At 39.1% G+C, this 17,966-nt stretch overlaps 1 protein-coding gene across 1 annotated transcript in view; it reads left to right on the top strand.

The window, feature by feature from the left end:
- Positions 1-95: 95 nt before the first annotated feature.
- Positions 96-17,966, top strand: part of CAMK2D (calcium/calmodulin-dependent protein kinase II delta) — a gene marked incomplete at its 5' end in the record, with an annotated part of 50,581 nt that continues 32,710 nt past the window's right edge. Inside the window, 7 exons of the mRNA XM_010011627.1 lie at positions 96-168; positions 5,426-5,528; positions 11,123-11,206; positions 12,206-12,300; positions 12,550-12,672; positions 13,617-13,700; positions 14,408-14,450. Coding sequence (XP_010009929.1) covers positions 96-168; positions 5,426-5,528; positions 11,123-11,206; positions 12,206-12,300; positions 12,550-12,672; positions 13,617-13,700; positions 14,408-14,450 — 605 coding nt within the window. The remainder of the gene's footprint in view (positions 169-5,425; positions 5,529-11,122; positions 11,207-12,205; positions 12,301-12,549; positions 12,673-13,616; positions 13,701-14,407; positions 14,451-17,966) is intronic.

The raw sequence follows: 17,966 nt of genomic DNA, 5'->3' as shown, positions 1-17,966 counted from the left end.
TCCCGCTGCTGCCTTGGCCCCGCCTGGCTGCGGGCGGGTGTGCGGGCGGCAAGTGCACGCTTGGAACTAACACGCGCCCCTGGTTTTGCATGCAGTCATTGCATTCAGCAGATCCTGGAGGCCGTGCTACACTGCCATCAGATGGGCGTAGTCCATCGCGACCTCAAGGTGAGTGCTGCTGCCCGACGTGCCCTCCCCACGCCGTGTGACAGCGGGGAGCAGCAAACCGTACCAAAAACACGGCCTTGAGCAGTTCTGTTTTTGGTTTTAGCATTTTCCTTTTTGTTTTTCCCTTTCTCTTCGCTTATGTACAAGAAGAACCATGGAATCATAGAATGGTTTGGATGAGAAAGGACCTTAAGATCATCTAGTTCCAACCCCCTGCCATGGGTAGGGTTGCCTCACACTAAACCATGTTGCCCAAGGCTCTGTCTAACCTGGCCTTCAACACTGCCAGGGATGGAGCATTTACCACTTCCTTGGTAAGCCTGTGCCAGTGCCCCACCACCCTCACTGTGAAGAACTTGCTTAGATGTAACCTGAACTTTCCCTATTGAAGATTGAACCCATCACCCCTTGTGCTATTGCTACAGTCCCTCTCCAGCATCCCTATAGGCCCCCTTCAGATACTGGAAGGCTGCTGTTAGGTCTCCATGCAGCTTCTCTTCTCCAGGCTGAACAGCCCCAACTTTCTCAGCCTGTCTGCATATAGGAGGTGCTCCAGACCCTGATCATTCTTGTCGTCCTCCTCTAGACTTGCTCCAACAACTTCCTTCGTGTCCTTCTTATGTTGAGGACACCAGAACTGCACACGGTGCTTCAGGTGAGGTCTTACGAGAGCAGAGTAGAGGGACAGGAGCACCTCCTTTGACCTGCTGGTCACACTTCTTTTGGTGCAGCCCAGGACACAGGTGGTTTCTGGGCTGTGAGCACACACTGAAGCCAGCCCATGTTCAGTTTCTCATTGGTCGATGCCCCCAAGTCCTTCTCTGCAGGACTGCTCTAGATCACATCTCTGCCAAACCGCTGGAGAAAATCTGCTTAAGGCTTCCCAATACCTCACTGTGCAGATCCACAGTCTGCTGGCACCCGATGTCAGTACCAGGGAACACAGGAGTTGCTTTTCCAGTGTTTGGTGTATTCATCAAATACACAATCTTCCTCTCTGTCTTGCAGAGCTTTTGGGGCGGGGGGCTTGGGGAACTTTCCATCTCTCATCAGTATACCTTGGAGTTCTTTTGGGAAGCACACTTGTGCTCTTGTGTCATGTATTTTGAGTGATGAAAGGCCAGCTGCTCTGAGGCTGCTGACAGAAAGACCTCTCTCTCCTCCAGATGATGACTGGGCTTCAGAACATCTTTAGAAAGTGTGAATTTCTACAGTGTTCTCTCCATGATCACCTAAGTAGTCAAGCTCCTTCCAGATGAACAGTACCATTGGGATGGAAGCCTCAGAAAGAAAACTCTTATATTGAGAAAAGCGTTACCTCTCCCTTACCCATCTGAATAGCTGGAGACGACTGCTGCAAAAATGGTCTCTGCATTTCAAGCATGTTGGCACAGAAAGAAGCAAATAAAGATCATTTTCTCCTACTGGGAAGCTCAGAGAGGCAAGTCTGTCTCAAAGCTGGTAGTAAACTAGCTAGTATGGATAAGGAGAGCGCTTAATTTGGGCTCTTCGGCTTCAAGATCCTCAAGTAAAAGAAGCTTGTTTATTTTGAAATAAAGTGGAGGTGCACTGTCTGAAATACCAGACCCTTTACAAAGGCAGCACGAAATGGCCTGTGGGCTAAGGCAGTGAGACATGTCAATTTCTTCTAGCACAGCTTCTTTGCCTCTTAGTTTCCTTTCTGAATGAGTTATGGGGAGCAGGGATTTCCTCCCAGGATAAGAATTTTCTAGTGGTTGTCATTAGTACTAATGCTGGAATCAGGATGCCATCATCTTTTTTCTTCTTTTGCCTTCACTCCCAAGTAAACAAGTGTTACTGACTAATTTATAAAGTCCCAATTCTTTTCCTCTAGGAACAGAAAGGGTTACATTTTGAAAATTCAGAGAGCGTGATGAAATTCAAAGACACATAGGCTGAATTCTCTACCCATTTTGCACTTCTGGATTTTCCTGTGTCATGGTTGTATAACAGGAGGCTGACAAGTCTCTATCAAATCCATAAATCTTGCATGTTAGCCTGGTCACATGGAGTACATTTAAATTCATTTCAAGGATGTCACATTTCTCTAGCTGCTCCAACCATTCCTGTCCTCAATGTACGTACACAAGAAGGAATTGAAACAAAGGATTGTAGGTGGCAAAATAAATAAAGGATTTGCAAGCTGGCAAAACGAGGAATGCTTGCTAGAACTTTTCACACATTCAGACAAAATAACTTCTTCTTTGAAAATGCATTAAATCCAGGTGTTCCCTGCTCCAAACCGAAATGTGGAATTCTTACTTTGGCAGATCCAGGATGAATTGGAAAAAGAGTGTGATCAAAAATGCTTTTGCCAAGCTGTAATAGCCAGTTTCGTTTCTGACAGTGAAAACTGCAGGAAGCAGAAAACCTTTCTTCTTCAGTTACTACTTTGTGGTGAAAGAAAAAAGCCAAAAAGTGATATGAAAGACTCTGGTGAAGTCCCAGCAGAAGATGCCAGGGCCTAAGGCCAGAATGACAAGATATGCAGAAGATGGTTATGGCCTGGCATGAATTCTTACTCTGCAAAACTTGATGTATTTCTGTCAAAAACTCAGACCACAGTTTGATGGCATGTTTGGGGCTGGGAAGGGCAATGTGAGGGGGAGATTTTGAGCAATCTTACTCATCTTTCTTTTAGCATAATCTAGTAGCAGAAAGGAGCTTCTGCAAGCTTTTACAATCTGCAGAATTGCTTGTTGCTGCTCTGTTTGTAATCCATGGTGTAAGTTGAAATGGTGGTGGAACTAGAACCAAAAGAAACTTAACCTGTTAATTCTTTAACAGTGGCAGCCTTTCTTTAACAGATGGTGAAAGTACACTTCCGGGTAGAAATCCAGCTCTTGGCAGTCAGCAGCATTGCTGCTTTTGTGGAGTTCTATGATTATAACCCTCTTACATTCCCCCCAAAAAGCAGATGCCCTGGTTGTATTTAAGGAAAAATACACAGAGGCATAAGTACTTGATCTCCCAAGATTTCAAGACCTTTGGAAAAGTAAGAAATAAATCATGTTAATTTACTTGTAAGTAATAGTAGTAGTTAACACTGCCATTTACATGCTTGACTGCAGCCAGTCCTGTGCTGGTGGCACAAGGTGAAACAATATTGACTCCAGAATATGAGTCCAGAGTGGTCCAAGCTGGGCTGTTAATGTTTTCCAAGTAATTGCAGTCATTCTAAGTTAATACAATGTAAATATCTAGTATGCTTCCTGTCATCCTGGAATGACAGCTGCGTGTTGCTTAAGCACATAGTCCCACACAATGTTGTCTTTGGCAGAGGAGCAAATCAGGAAATCTGCTTCAGTTTCTGTTGAAACGTACCTATGACAGTGGTAATTCTGCAGAGTGCTTTGATTGGCAGAGGATAGACGCAGAATGCTATTAAAAAATAAAAATCCTAAGGGGGAAAAAAAAGAAGCAACCAAAAAACCCAGCAGCAAAACCCACAAAACTCTTCTGTATGAAACGCCATGGTGCAAGGTGGTATGTGCTTGTGTTCAAACAAGAGGGGAAGGTGTTTCCCTGCTTTTGGCTTGCTGAAGGTCACAACCAAGTATGATCAAGTTGCTTTGAGGGATTTCAAGAAGTGCTTTCCAAGAAGTAATGACTGAACGTCTCTCACTCTCATAGGAAACCTTCACAAACTGTGTGACTACATGTATAAATTAGTGTAGTTAAATGACAAGCAGTGTGACATTGCTTACATCAGTGCTGATGAACCTCGAGAGGAGTCCTCAGCTATTCAGTGCTTGAGATCATGTAATTGAAGTGTTTACTGATAATTCCAGTGAATATCAAGATTATATTTTATTCTGAGAGATCCTAATTTTAAAAAATGTGGAAATAGAAGATTCATCAAGTAACTATTGATGAAAGGGTTTTAATACTGTCTTTTCTATGGCATAGCAACAAAGGGATAATTGTAAATAAGCAAAAAAATGTTCCTTTACAGTTTAATGAGTGGGGAAAAAACACCTTTAGACTGAGAAGTTTCCCAGGGCCAGTTGTGTTTTTTAATTAGTAGTATCACAGTGGTTAAGGTCTTAATTAGGCTCAAAGCATATTTTGCTGGATACTTGATAGATGTATTAAAGATAGCCTTTGCTGAAAGAAGCTTATGATGGCAATTGTTTCCAGACTTAGTACCTGCATGGGATTAACTGTAATCACATAAATAGTCCCTTGGAAACCTATAGGATTGTTGCTGGATTTAAAAGGAAATCGGAGTTTAAGAGTTTGCAGAATTGGGTCCCCAGTGCCAGACTGGATATAGTGAATTCCCTTGTGACCAATTGCTACAAAAATTGCTTCTGCAGTACCCTTGAAAATGAAGTTTTGTTACTATGTAAATGCAGAACAAAACCTTTTTAAAAAATAATGGAGATAGAAAAGAAAGAAATGGCAAGACAATACCATAGAGCTCTGAAATTACCTGTTGAATTGTTGGACAATTTGCATTTGATATATTTGCTATATATATATATAAGTTAAAAGGATGCGTTATAAACAGTAGAATGAACGTCACTGTTCTGTTCAGATCCTTTTCTTTTAGTTCCGTGAATGTACTGTAGCATTTGATTTCAGATGTGGCCAACGTACCCTAGAAGAAAAAAAGCAGAGAGGGAACTTTTGCAGACTTGCATTGTTACTTGCAATAGGTTCTTTGTGAGCACAGATGTGGGCACTCTGGTTTGGCTGAAAGGTTTGCAATGTAAATACACATGCCCTCTACATACAAATGTAGTAAGAAGTCTGTTATTGTTAAGCTGTTACGCAAAACAAATTTATATTCGACAGTACAGATGCCTAATCCCTGGAAACTGCATAGGATAGACTAGCAATCAAAGAACAGGCATCTTTTGTGGGGATTTTGCAGTATTTTTCTGGTAGCGGGCTCAGAGGAGCCTTTGGATTGTCTGATCATGTAGATGGGTGTTGCAATTCCATATGAGCATTCTGGCTGACCTCCTTCTCTAGTAGGTCTGTACACCGTCTGTAGTCAAGCTGTTAATGGGGTCGTGAAGGCTGTTTACAGGCCTGGTGGTTCTTTCCAAGTGGGAGTAGGAAGTTCAATTTTGCAATTTCACAGAGAAAACACGTGGGTTTCTTCTCTTTTTCACTCCTCTGAGTATTACTTCTTTCCCAGACCACCGTAGCTAAGAAAAATTGAAAACCTGTCTAAAATGTATTTACTCATCTTTTCATCTCAATTTTTTTCTCTCTCTGAATAAAGCCTGAGAACTTACTTCTAGCTAGCAAATCCAAGGGAGCAGCAGTAAAACTGGCGGACTTTGGATTAGCTATAGAAGTCCAAGGAGAACAACAGGCTTGGTTTGGTAAGTAAATACTATTCTTTTCTCCTTTAGACCTGCAGGAAGAATGTTACCTGTAATTCTTACTGAGTTAAACAGAGCTTGGCAGCAGAGCTTATGTGTTTAAAAAAGAAAAAAAAATGAGGAAAAAAAAATACCCCAACACTTTAGAAGTGACCTGTGCCTACATTTCCAAATCTCAGAGCTAATTTAGACAAGAAGTGTCTCTTCTTCTTACAGCTTCCTCTTCACTAGCAACTGTAAATCACCTACCGAACAACATAAAAGAAATTGGCAAAAGTCTCTTGTGTTGGCACAACTGTGTTCACACTTGGGATTTTGCTAGCACAGCAGTACTGGTACAGGGCAGGATGAAGGGAGAGGGTTTTATAATCCATGCTTCTAGTAAATACAGCTTTACAAATGTTCCTTTTGACTGCAGTCTACGTGCCATTGACAGTTTTTGACCCTGAAACTTAGATTTCCTGATGCCTGCTTGTCCTAGCTTTTGACAGCCTGTAGATTTGACATAGGTGCATACCACCCCCTTCTCCCCCACTTTCACCCATGTGTCTGGATCAAGAAAATACAGGTGTAGAGTCTGGGATGGAGACGGGCAGCTTCCAGTCAGGTACTTGGGTGTCTGAGGAGTAAGACTGATAATACTGCTGTTACTAATGCTGAGTGTACCCACCCAGTTGTCGAAACATTTTGTCTGAATAATTTTCTGTCAACTGGAAATACCTGAAAATTTACACTTAGGAATGTGACTTGAATGAAAATAAAAAGGGGTTGGGTACCTGAGGCTGTACACAGTCATCCATATCAAGATCTTGCTGTGACAGTGCAAGTTGTCTGTCACAACTCTTTACATAGTTGTCCTAGAGATGAGTGCCCCATTACATCTGAAAATAAAACTGTTTGTGAAACTGGTCTTTGACCCACAGAGGTCAAAATAAGCTGGCTGTTTAAAAACGTACATTCATGACTATGTAAGCAATTCCTGTAGTACATTGTAGAGAGCATAAACCCAGGAAGGTAAGGTGTGGCTAAAAGCATCTGGAACCTTGCACCGTAGTCTGGAAAGGGTTATCTGTCCAGAGCTTACATCTTCAGAAGCTGATACTAGAGTTTCTGTTTGAAAACATTACCTTCATGTGGGAGTGGTCAAGAGTACGCTCGCTTGATGGTGAAGGTGACAAAGATGTATGGGAATATGGAAGCAAATCCCATCTGCACATGTGACCACATGAAGAGAGAACATCCTGGGCTTCAGATCTGCTCATGAAATGTTGGAAAGGGAGGATGCCTGCCCTCCTGAAGGTGGCAATTGATGGTGTAAACCACTTCTCCAGAACTGATACCTCAAATGTAGCTTGGGTGTCCTGCACAATGCTTGTCCTCAGGTTCTAAGAGGATGGGAGATGGTAAATTAAGTATGATGCACTTCTCTCCAATTTCACTAAACTTTTGTCTTTTTTCATGGTTAAATAAAAACCCCAAAATGCTAATTACAGATTGTTACAGTTACCAACTGCTGAAAGGAACACGGTGGAAAAGATTGAATACTGGTCATTGTGAGTAATAGGACATGTACAAATTTGATCCGTCTCACATAGCACCCTGTGAAGCACAGGACAAACTTTATTGTAAATCCCAGGAGGAAAAAATACAGAATAAAATATTTACAGCAGCTATATCTTCTCACTCAGAGCAACTAGAAAGTGTCGTTTGAAATTGAACAAAATGGTTGTGAGGTTGCTGTCAAATCTGAGAATGAAAGCACAAAGGATTTTGTGCAGGCCGTGGGCTGAGAGACTGAGTGTTGGAAATCTAGGATATAACTACATGTGGTGCACAGGCAGTACCACTGGACATATGTTGGTAGATCTATAAGCTAGCCTGTTGTTTTAAATCCCAGCCTTTATATAAATGGATTTCGTTAATCCACAAAAGAACAGAGGAGATTGCTCTTGCACATTAACAAATAGAGCAGTACAACAGGAGCGCGATAGAGATAAGGCAAAACACAAGTGATTTGTTAAAGTGACAGAAACATCAGGTAAATAGGAAGTATCTCAAGAAAAAAATCAGCAGAATGAACCTGGCTTCACAGTTATTTTCTGTAGAGAATACATCTGTGTGGATGCAGATGGCTCACTGGAGGTTGCAGATCCCAGTGAAATCACGTACTTCATCTTTTGGTCATTTGGTTCTTGTGAAGTGCTTGGTCTAGATTTGTAGCTACTGCCATTCTGAACTTGGGAGGAAGGAGATGGAACAGAATGTCTTCAAAATATACATGTAAGGAAGAGGTAAGCTGGCAGCAAGGTAATAGAAAGTAGAGAAAGTAGTCACATGCGGCTTTTATTATTCGTGGTATTTGATAAGACTAGTGGGTTCTGTAACTTATCTTCTGTAACTTATCTTGAACTTGCTCTGCAAAACCTTTCTGTAATGATCTGAGTACCTTCTTTCAACTTCATGACTGCTTTAACAAGGCAAAAATATCAATGTACTTGACATTTTGAACTTTTTATTGCTTCCTTCTGAAAGATTTTTCAGCTTTCCACTGGATTCTGCAGTCACTTGGTGACTCACAGCATGCTCTAATTCCAATTATACCCCTGCAGTAGTACGTTTATTTCTTCTTTTAATTTCTTCTTTTTCTCTCTCCCCCCGCCCTCCCCGCCTTGTTCCTTTTCTTTTGGGTGTAGTCCTTTGGTATGATGGTCGCTGTTCTGCTTAAGCCATATGAAACTGGCTAGAGCCCTGTGTGTTCGGTTACAAGGGAACACTTTCCTGCTTTGCCTGTTGACAAAGCAAACTTGTTCCTTGGCTGGTTGTAGAAAGTGTCACAGGGTGTAGCTGAAACACTCCGCCCCGTTAGCAGGTGTTTAATGTACTGGCAAAGAGTCAGGCAGGCTCCACTGACTCACTGTCCCCCGCTGAAATCAGTGGAAGGATTGCAGTTAACTCACTGGTAGCTAGATTTAGTCCTAACTGTATCTCAAATTAAATCCAGCCCTGCATCTAGAACTAAAATATGCACCACTTAAGTAATTCGAGTAGCTCCTCTGAATTAATTTGCTGGTTGCATGAAATTTAGGTTTTCTACAGTTAGTCATTTGGATCCAGCTGTGCAGGAGGAGAAGGCTACTACTGTATACTCTCAGCTGCTTGCTCTTGCTCCTTGTTGCCACCTTCTCTGTATGTTCTCACCAGACCTCTCGTCTGAATTTTTATTCCTGAGTCAAAGGGAGGTATGTTAAGAAAGACGTACAACTTAGACTGTTTAAACTAAGATGGTTTATTCTGCCATTTTATTTAGGAATCCTTGCATCAGAAGTGTTGAGAAGGCTGTAAGTCTAGCAAGGGGATGATGAAAGCGTAGGGCGAATCTTAGAGCAGTAATCTCTTCTGCTGTGTGTTTAAGATGCATCTTTCTGCGTTAATTGATGTTGTGGGGTTATTGTTAAACTTCAGTCCATGTTTGACTCCAGAGACATACTCATCATTTATGATGTTAAGTATATATGTAATCTTTCTGCAAGAGGGTTTTGAGACTCAAGTTCAGAATATATACTAAAACCATAACAATTACTTCTGTTTAAACCCATTCTGTATCTTCATCAGGAGATCAAGTTAGCTAAATACTATATTTATTTTCAAGTGATGCATAGTAATGTTTGTGGAGATACATGGTAAGCTTGAAAATAGAGGCAACTTTACATCCCCTTTAAAATAAACAAAATATTAATGTAGAGCTTTACAGCCAATAAGAGATACAAAACATTCTATTTAAAGCCATTTAGAACTTCTAGTTTTCAGTTTCTTGAAAAAGCTTAAGATATGTTTCCTGTATGATAGTACTCTAACAATTAATAGCTCTCATATCAGGACACTGCAAAAAACCAAGCTTATTTTTCATGAAAATATTTTAGCTATGTTGTCAGTAGAATACACTAACAATTAATAGTACTCTAACAATTAATAGCTCTCATATCAGGACAGTGCCAAAAAACAAGCTTATTTTTCATGAAAATATTTTAGCTGTGTTGTCAGTAGAATACACAGAATGTGTTCCTTCATTGCACCCTCCCACTCTAAACTGATTGCCAACTGCAGGGCAAAGGCTTCCTTTATTTGTAGCTGTACAATTTGTACATTATCACCATGTCTCATAAGTTTTGTGGAATCCAGTGTGGTATTTCAGAAATGACATGTGGTCCTTCATGAAAGCCACCAAATACTTACCTTTCGAGAATTCTCAAGCATTTATTTTAGGCAAAGATGCTTGAAAGAACAGACATACTAACTAAAGTGGCGTAGAATGTTTTTGGTCATTTAGTTTTTATTATTTACAGAGGAGTCTATACCCTGCTTTTCCATTTCTCCTACGAGAAAGCAGCAGAGCCAGTAATGAATAAAGAATGAAGATCATACAAATTTTAGAGGCTAGATTGCTTCAGAGATGCTTTTTGTCAGGTTTTCTAAGGAGATTTCCAGAAGTGGAATGACTTCACGGGAATGATTTTTGCAGTGAAAAGACCATATTAGAAGTAGCTGTGCAAAATATGAACAGCAAAGGCTGTAAGAAGGCTGAGCCCCAAGTTGATGGTCTTCATCCTACGTAATAGCCAGCTGTGCTTCTGTGAAAGCTAATCCTCAACATCTGACCATTTACTTTGCCACCATCTGGAATCGGAATTGAGTTTCCACTTGCGTGTGAAGACATATGAACAGTGGGTTTAGTTTCCTTCTTTTTTCTTCTAAACAAGAGGTCTCTCCATATGTAAGCATTTCTTAAATCCAGTCCTACATGTTGTTTACTCAGAAGTCTGCCCTCCCGTAAGACTGAATAGGGCTCTTTAAATACTCCTTATAGTCATAATACTGTAGTTCAGCTGCTCCTCTGTTTTATTAATTAGTCAGTGGAAGTACACTGTGTGTTTTAACAGTCTTCACAGCTGACAGCTGATGGACTCCCAGAAACCCCATGAAAGTCTTGTTTACAATCCTCATCTGTGTAGTTTGGGGCTAATTTAAAATAGCCTAAGTTAGAGTAATGATTAAAAAAAACCAAACCTGTAACGGTTTTTGGCATGCATGGTGTGAATTTTGTGTCTTTCAGTTACTGCCTCTAAGGAAATCACTCAGATCACTCCTACTTCACTGATTTTTGATCTTGACCCTAAGCCAGATGTATTGGCATCTCACTACTGGATTTCTCACTACAGCTTACAGTAATGCAGAAGTCATGAAAGAAATTTCTTCAGCTACCTTGTAGTCTTTCTGGAAGCTTTCCTCTGTTGCACCATCACCAGATCCTTAACACCAATGTTGAACCTGGAGTGCTGGTGTAGATGGGTAACCAGCCAGCTTTTTATCGCCCCTCAACTCTGCTAGACGTGGTGGCAGAAAGGGGTGTGCAAAGTCTGCATTTACGTCCCCACTGTTGTTATTTCTAAATGATTCACCATAAAAGTTCACAATGAAGCAGTTAGCAGTAGATGGTTTGGGAAATGATGTCCTGTGTATGTGGGCTGAGCTGAGAATCACTTGACTTTTGCAGAGCATGTGCAGCTTTTGAGAGTAGTTGCCTTGCCTTTTGACAGGCTTTGCTGGTACTCCAGGATACCTTTCTCCAGAGGTGTTACGAAAAGATCCTTATGGAAAACCTGTGGATATGTGGGCATGTGGTAAGAAATTATTCTGATAAGACAATGTTCTGTCCACTTTAGGATATCTTAAGGGAGAGAAATGATGTCCAGAATACATGATACTCTGCATCAGAAAATACATATTCAGTAAAATTCAGTATTAAGTTTTAGAAGAGGTCATAATATTTTTTTGTTATTCTACCAGCTTCATTTTTTAATTACTTGTGGAGGTGTGTTATCATGGCATTCTTGGCCTGGCTACACAACACACTTTCAGAAGGTATTAAAAAAATAGCTGCAGGTGCCTGATGCCCAACTAGTTTGAAAACATAACAATTCATACTTAGTTTTGGTTAACAAGCAGCCTAAAATCTGATCCGACCAGTATCCTACTACTGCAGTTTTAAACTGGAAAACTGAATGTTTTTTTAAGTACAGAGCAGTTAACTTTGTCATCCAGTTCTTGAAACACCATATTTTAAGGTTCTGGCAAGTGGCAGCTACCTAGCCAAGAACAATTGGTGGTTTCCTTATTTTACTTCTACCTACGCTTATTTGGATGTGTTTATGAAAGCGCTTTAGTCACAGTGAATCACCTCTGCAAGACTATCAGATGGACTTTTTCATTTCCTGTTGACCATATATTGGTACAGATAAATTGAGATGCCAAATTTTCTTCGCATGAGATTAGTTAAAACACAGTATTACAGACACCAGTACAAGTCATGGTAAAACCAGAGGTAAAAATGCGTTTTCCTAGAACATCTATGACCACTGAAAATTATTTCTTCAGCTCTCTACATGTGTTCAGTGTTCCAGATCTGATGCAGTGTCAGATACTCATTATAGCCCTCACTCCGCAAGGAGGTTATCTTGTGAACCCTACGTTTATTATTTTCTCCAGTATTAATAGGCAGTATTTTTCATTAGCTGGGTTAATACTGTTGAGCCATTTGTTTTACATGGTTGTCAGGTACAAAATGAGTTTCTGAGGTTTGTTTCGTGAAATCCCTTAATACAACTGTGAATTCTCTGCAGGTGTCATTCTGTATATTCTTCTGGTGGGATATCCTCCATTCTGGGATGAAGACCAGCACAGACTTTATCAGCAAATCAAGGCTGGTGCTTATGATGTATGTATGCTGTCTATAGAGTTATTTATAATTGTACCCCTAAATACTTCCCTAGAGTGAAAAGTGAAATAAGAATTACTTCATAAATAATTTTTGTATTGGTCATCTTTATGAGCCACGCAATATAGTAAATATTGCTTTAGTAACAGGAACCTTACTGGGATGGCATAGTATCGGTGAAAATCCTGAGGTAAAAATGTGTAAAGTTTGTACAAGATGACATACACATAAATACTTTTTTCTCTTCAGTTTCCCTCACCAGAATGGGATACAGTGACTCCTGAGGCAAAAGACCTTATCAATAAAATGCTTACTATCAACCCAGCAAAACGTATCACAGCATCAGAAGCACTGAAGCATCCATGGATCTGTGTAAGTACTTTCCACAGATTTAACAGAATAATTTGGCAAACACATACTTCATCATATAGTGAGATGTTTAGAGGATAATATTTGTTTTTACCCATGCAGCTATGTAAGTAGGGGGTGTAAGATTGTAATTATACTGATACAGTCAATAGTGTCATGTATTGAAGTCTCTGCCTAGGATAAGATTTTGCAGAAATGAGCTCCTTTCCATTGACTTTGTGGTGCAGAAGTTCACTGCCAAAATTAGAGCATTCTTTCTTTTAAATTCACAGAGAAAAAAAATGTACAAGAAAGTAATGTTGAGTTAGATAATGCTTTATATCTTCACTTCCCTGTAAATATTACGATAAGCATGAAATATAAAGGCAGAAAATTAAGAGACTTTTAAAAGGTCAATTTGCAGGTTGCAGAGGCTGCCTATCTGTTACTGGATCCAGGACTACTTTTCCATTTCTCAATTCATTCTACAGTTTGACTTTGCAGTTAGACTGGGCTGATACTTTGAAATTTACAAGAAGATAAATGGCTGGTTCCCAGCTCTTTCTCATTCCAGCAGGCTGCATTATCTTGCCTTTAAAATTGTGATGCAGAGGAAGGTGAGGTACAGGGAATACTCAGATGTTGAATTTTCTCTGAAATATTTTGTCATCTGTACCTTACCTAATATCACTAATGCTAAAGAAAAGTTCCCTTCTTGTTTTAATTTTGTAGGTTTTTTAGTCCCTGTTTCTTTCAAGAGGACTTTACTCATGGCTGAGTAAAATGAGACCTTGGTTTTGTTGATTTGGAAATTTTCCAAATGTGTAGAAACCTGAACAAAGGGGTAGTCAGAGTAGAAGTTAAAGGCCTAACTTGTGGACCATTGTGGGTTGTAATATGTATCTTGTAGAGTAACTAAAATGCTAGAGAGATGGCTGGGTGCATTAAAATTATTATTTTCTTCTCAGCAACGTTCTACTGTTGCCTCTATGATGCACAGACAAGAGACTGTAGATTGCTTGAAGAAATTCAATGCAAGAAGAAAACTAAAGGTAAAAATAAAATCTTCTGCAAGGATTAATAGCTGATTTTGGAGAGATAAAAGGATGTTGGGTTGTGTTTCATGCATAAAGCAAATGGTCTCTGAGCAATTTTTTTCTATGTACATGTATATACATGATCAGCCTTTGGCCTGAGGATCTCAAACTCTTCATGAAAGTGAACAGAACATAGCATAATTGTGTTGAATTCAAAAGATTGACAATCATCTTCATTTATACACCTTAGAAATATTTTGTTGAAGGAAAATCTATAAAGTTGTTCTTTTAGGTTGTCCCTTGTTTTCTCCTGACCAGACCAGACAGGGTAACTTTTCTAATTACCACATTACAAATAAAGAACTCTTCCTACTTCAAAAAGGATCTAAGCACGTTAGTAAAGTTTTATTTCATATTCAGCTGTGTCTTTTGCTGGTAATGACTGTGCCTGTGAGTACTCATGGTCTGTGCGTTACGTACTCACAACAGGTAAATATTTGAAATTATAAGAATTGCTGGTAGGTGTGTAATTAAGATTAAATTACAGTTAATGCACTCATGGCATCATGCATGATAGGAAATGCACTGACAAGATATTCTTCCAGGGTTAATGTAGTAATTGATGTAATTTACTCATGTGTTTTCCTTTTTGTTACGTCGTGTTCACATTCAGAACTGTACACAAGTGTGATGCTAATTTGAGCAAATCTATGTGTACACAGGGGGCCATTCTGACAACTATGCTGGCTACCAGAAATTTCTCAGGTATGTTCATTGAGCTCCAGATTAATATGCTCTTTATGTTTTGATGTCTCTGGTGATAAAGATCTAATTAGGATTCATTAGCACAGAAAGATATTTGTTATTTAGGAGCATCTAAATATGGTGTATCTTTAGTGGTTTCCTTTGCAGAAGCAAACAACAGAACTTAAACTATTCGGGCCTAATAGAATCTCTTGCAGATGACAGTCTAATTTTTCAGTAGAATGGGAGTTCCTTCTCTTTGCTTTTTAAGTGTCATCTGTCAAAAGACAGTGTTTTCCTGTCTGTTTTGGTGCAGGAAAATGGAAAATTATGCATACAGCTCCACATGCATATGTATCACCAAACAACAGTTAAAAATTTACTTATTTTCATATACCTGAAATGTCGTTCCAGGATTCTGTTGCAGTGTGCATTAAAAAAATAAAATGCACATCCATTCTTTATTGCTTTGCTAAGTAAGAAGTGTAAAAAGTGTAGTAAAATGAGTCCTCCTTTTCCTTCTAATGCCTAGCTGGAAATAATAAGAGATGTTTCCTCTTTATGGAATAGTTTTATAGTGATATCCCTAGAGAGTTAGATCTTTATACTAAACAAATTTTAATAGCAAAAGCGAAGATGGGTTTGTTGTTATCGTAGCTAGAATTGTCCTCAATAGCAGTGTTGCCAGAATTTGAGTGCTATGCTGAGTTTTTCATTTTGTCATTTGAGATTCCAAGTGAATAGTGGAAAAGAAAAGCCAAATTCAAAACCCAGTAATTTTACATATCCTCCTACTCTGTGATGTCATTGTTGGAGCATAACATAAATTAATTTATGGACAAAAGCAGGATAGTGCTTTGGGTATATTTGGATAATAATAAGCACTGAGTCATGAAAAATAATTTACATAATCATGAATGCAAGAACAACTTGTTCAGTTTGCATAGTACTTAAAATACAATTTCTTTCTTAGTTAAGTTCCTGTGTTTAACACACACCTGTAACACAGAAGACTACATTTATGTAAATCATGTTGGGTTAATGCCTAATGGATTGCCAGTATCTGCCACTTCATTTGAAAGGTGGGAGTGCTGTAGGGTGCATATCTGGTAAACACGAATTATTATTAAATTTCAAACAAATACATCATTTCTCATCACTTCTCATAACTTTCACTGTCTATATATGTAAGGGTTAGTTTCAACTTTCATGAACCAAAAAAAGCTGAAGTAACTTTAAAATAGTATTTCAGCATGAGGAGCAGATAGGGGTTTTTGGCTTTGTTTTGGATTTTTTTTCACCTGCCATCTTTGTTTTACACCATAATGACCCATATTTTTCCTTGAAGACATTTTATTTTTTCAAGTTGTTGTATTTCATTGCAAAGCATGCTTTTGAAGGTCATTTGTCCGTAACAATTTGGCTACAAAAGTGTTTTATTTTCCTTTTTCTTTCTTCCTTTTATGTGGAATATATATTTCTTGTGAGGTAAGACCCTCAGCACGTGAAAGGAACATCTTTTCTCTCTTCTAAATCAAAATTGCTGTTTGTCCTGAATCACTTTACTTCCTACATGTTGTCACACCACCATTTCTTTTCAGTCTGCTTTCTGACCTATTAGCGCTGCCTTAGGTTTTATTTATAGCTATTGCTTGTAGTTGCGAGAAATCTTTCATTGTGGGCTTAATTTAGAATATGCTAATTGCTTTGCTACTGCAAATTCTTTAAGTATTTTATTTGTATGCAGTATCTATGCAGCAAAATATTATTAAAACTACATTCCAAGCCAAAACGTATGGAATTTGTCCTGTGACATAAAATACTGCATAATAATCCATACGAGGCACATTTTGAAGGACACGCTCATGATGCCATAAACACAGTACTTGTAGTTCTTGCTTTTGGTGCCCTCATTTTACTGGCTTTCATTTAATTGTTTACATATAACATATAATGTTTGTTAAGTATTAAAAGAATTTGAAAGTTTTATGTACAGATTTAGCAAAAGGACCGATTTTGTTACAAACAGCAGCCTGTAAGAATTAATTCATGTTTTCCCATCTTTTTCTAAGGGCTAACAGTATAAAACAGCCTTCTAAAGCAATGAACTTCCAGGTTTTTGGGCCATAGGTTTTAGAAGTAGCTCCTCCCTTTGCTTTCCTGAAATGAGTTTCTGAAGTTCATGGAATGCCTCCAATATTTGTGGTAGTGTAAAATGTTGCATCAGGTCCTGTGAGCTCACTTTGCAACAGGATCTGTCCTATCTCAAAAATATATGTAAACCAGTTTATTTTCAATTTTGATTTACATGTTTCTGTAACTAGAAACATCCAGTGGTCCTACTGCATAATACAGGCACACTTATTTTTATTCTGGTTGTAAATCATGGGCCATGTGGAAATTTTAATGGCTGATGTCTGTAATTAATAAAAGTAATTTGAAGGGCTGATATAATAATGAAATTAGAAACATTTACCTGGTTCAATTTCCAGTTTTTTAAATGTAAACAACACAATAATGGATGTTAGTTATTTCTGTACGGTTTCTGAGGTGGTCTGCATTTTCTGTACTCTGGGCCAGAGTTAAATGAGCACTTAATGCAGACGTAGACAGAGGATAAACCAGAAATACGAAAAAAAACCCTTCAAGTTTAACCACATACTCGGTAACTCCAATATCCTCAGGTAGTCTGAGTGACCTTAGGCTTGCAAGGTCCAATTCTTTTGGTTTGGTTTGATTTTTTTTGTTTTGTTGCTTTAAAGAGCAGATGCCGATGGAAGCTTCATGTGAGGACGGTCACCCTTTGATTATGCCAGATTGTTAATTGCGTTTCCCTTTCAGAAAGGGTTTCAATTTCTGAAAAAAACCCAGCATATATAGAACAGAACTTACACCCTAAGCCATGATATGCCTTCTGATAGGAAGACAGGGTCTTAAACAACACTAAAACCAAAAGATGCCAGGCTTGTTTTGTAATTTATTCTTCTTCAGGACTTGGCAGTGAGTCACAAAGACTCTACACTTGGCGAGTGGTTTAATTGAATTTGGTAGGTCACCTAGCTGTATTTCTGCTGTAAACGGTTTCAGGTTCAGAGCTGTGATATGCTTGTCTGCACATTAGCCCTCCAAATTTAGTTATCTGGAGTGATTCAGCCGGATTCTTGATGCCAGCTCTATGTGGTGGAATTTAAAACCTAACAGATGGGTAATGTTAAGGCAGGTGAAATTCTGCCCAGCAGTCCGCAGTGCTTTGGAGAAATTTGATCAGTGCCCGATGTTTCTTCAGTAGAAGTTGAAGCAAAGCCTGCCATTTGTTGTTACTAACTCCTAGGAAGCACTTTTCCAGAACAGCACTTTGCTAGCAAATTGTTCTTCCTTTCTTACCTGCAACTTTCCTAGCCTTTCACACATGGTGACTGTGCTGTCAAGGTGGGAAACCCGCAATGAACCATTGCTCAGAGATGCTTCTTTAAAACACAGCTTACTTTTCCTTAGGTAGAATAGACAATGTTGTACCTCGCTGTGCTCTTCAGGTTG

Source organism: Nestor notabilis, unplaced genomic scaffold (genome assembly GCF_000696875.1).
Source record: "Nestor notabilis isolate BGI_N333 unplaced genomic scaffold, ASM69687v1 scaffold13673, whole genome shotgun sequence".
Lineage (NCBI taxonomy): Eukaryota > Metazoa > Chordata > Aves > Psittaciformes > Psittacidae > Nestor > Nestor notabilis.
The sequence above is the reverse complement of the archived record's forward strand: the minus strand, read 5'-3'. Positions and strand labels throughout refer to the sequence as shown.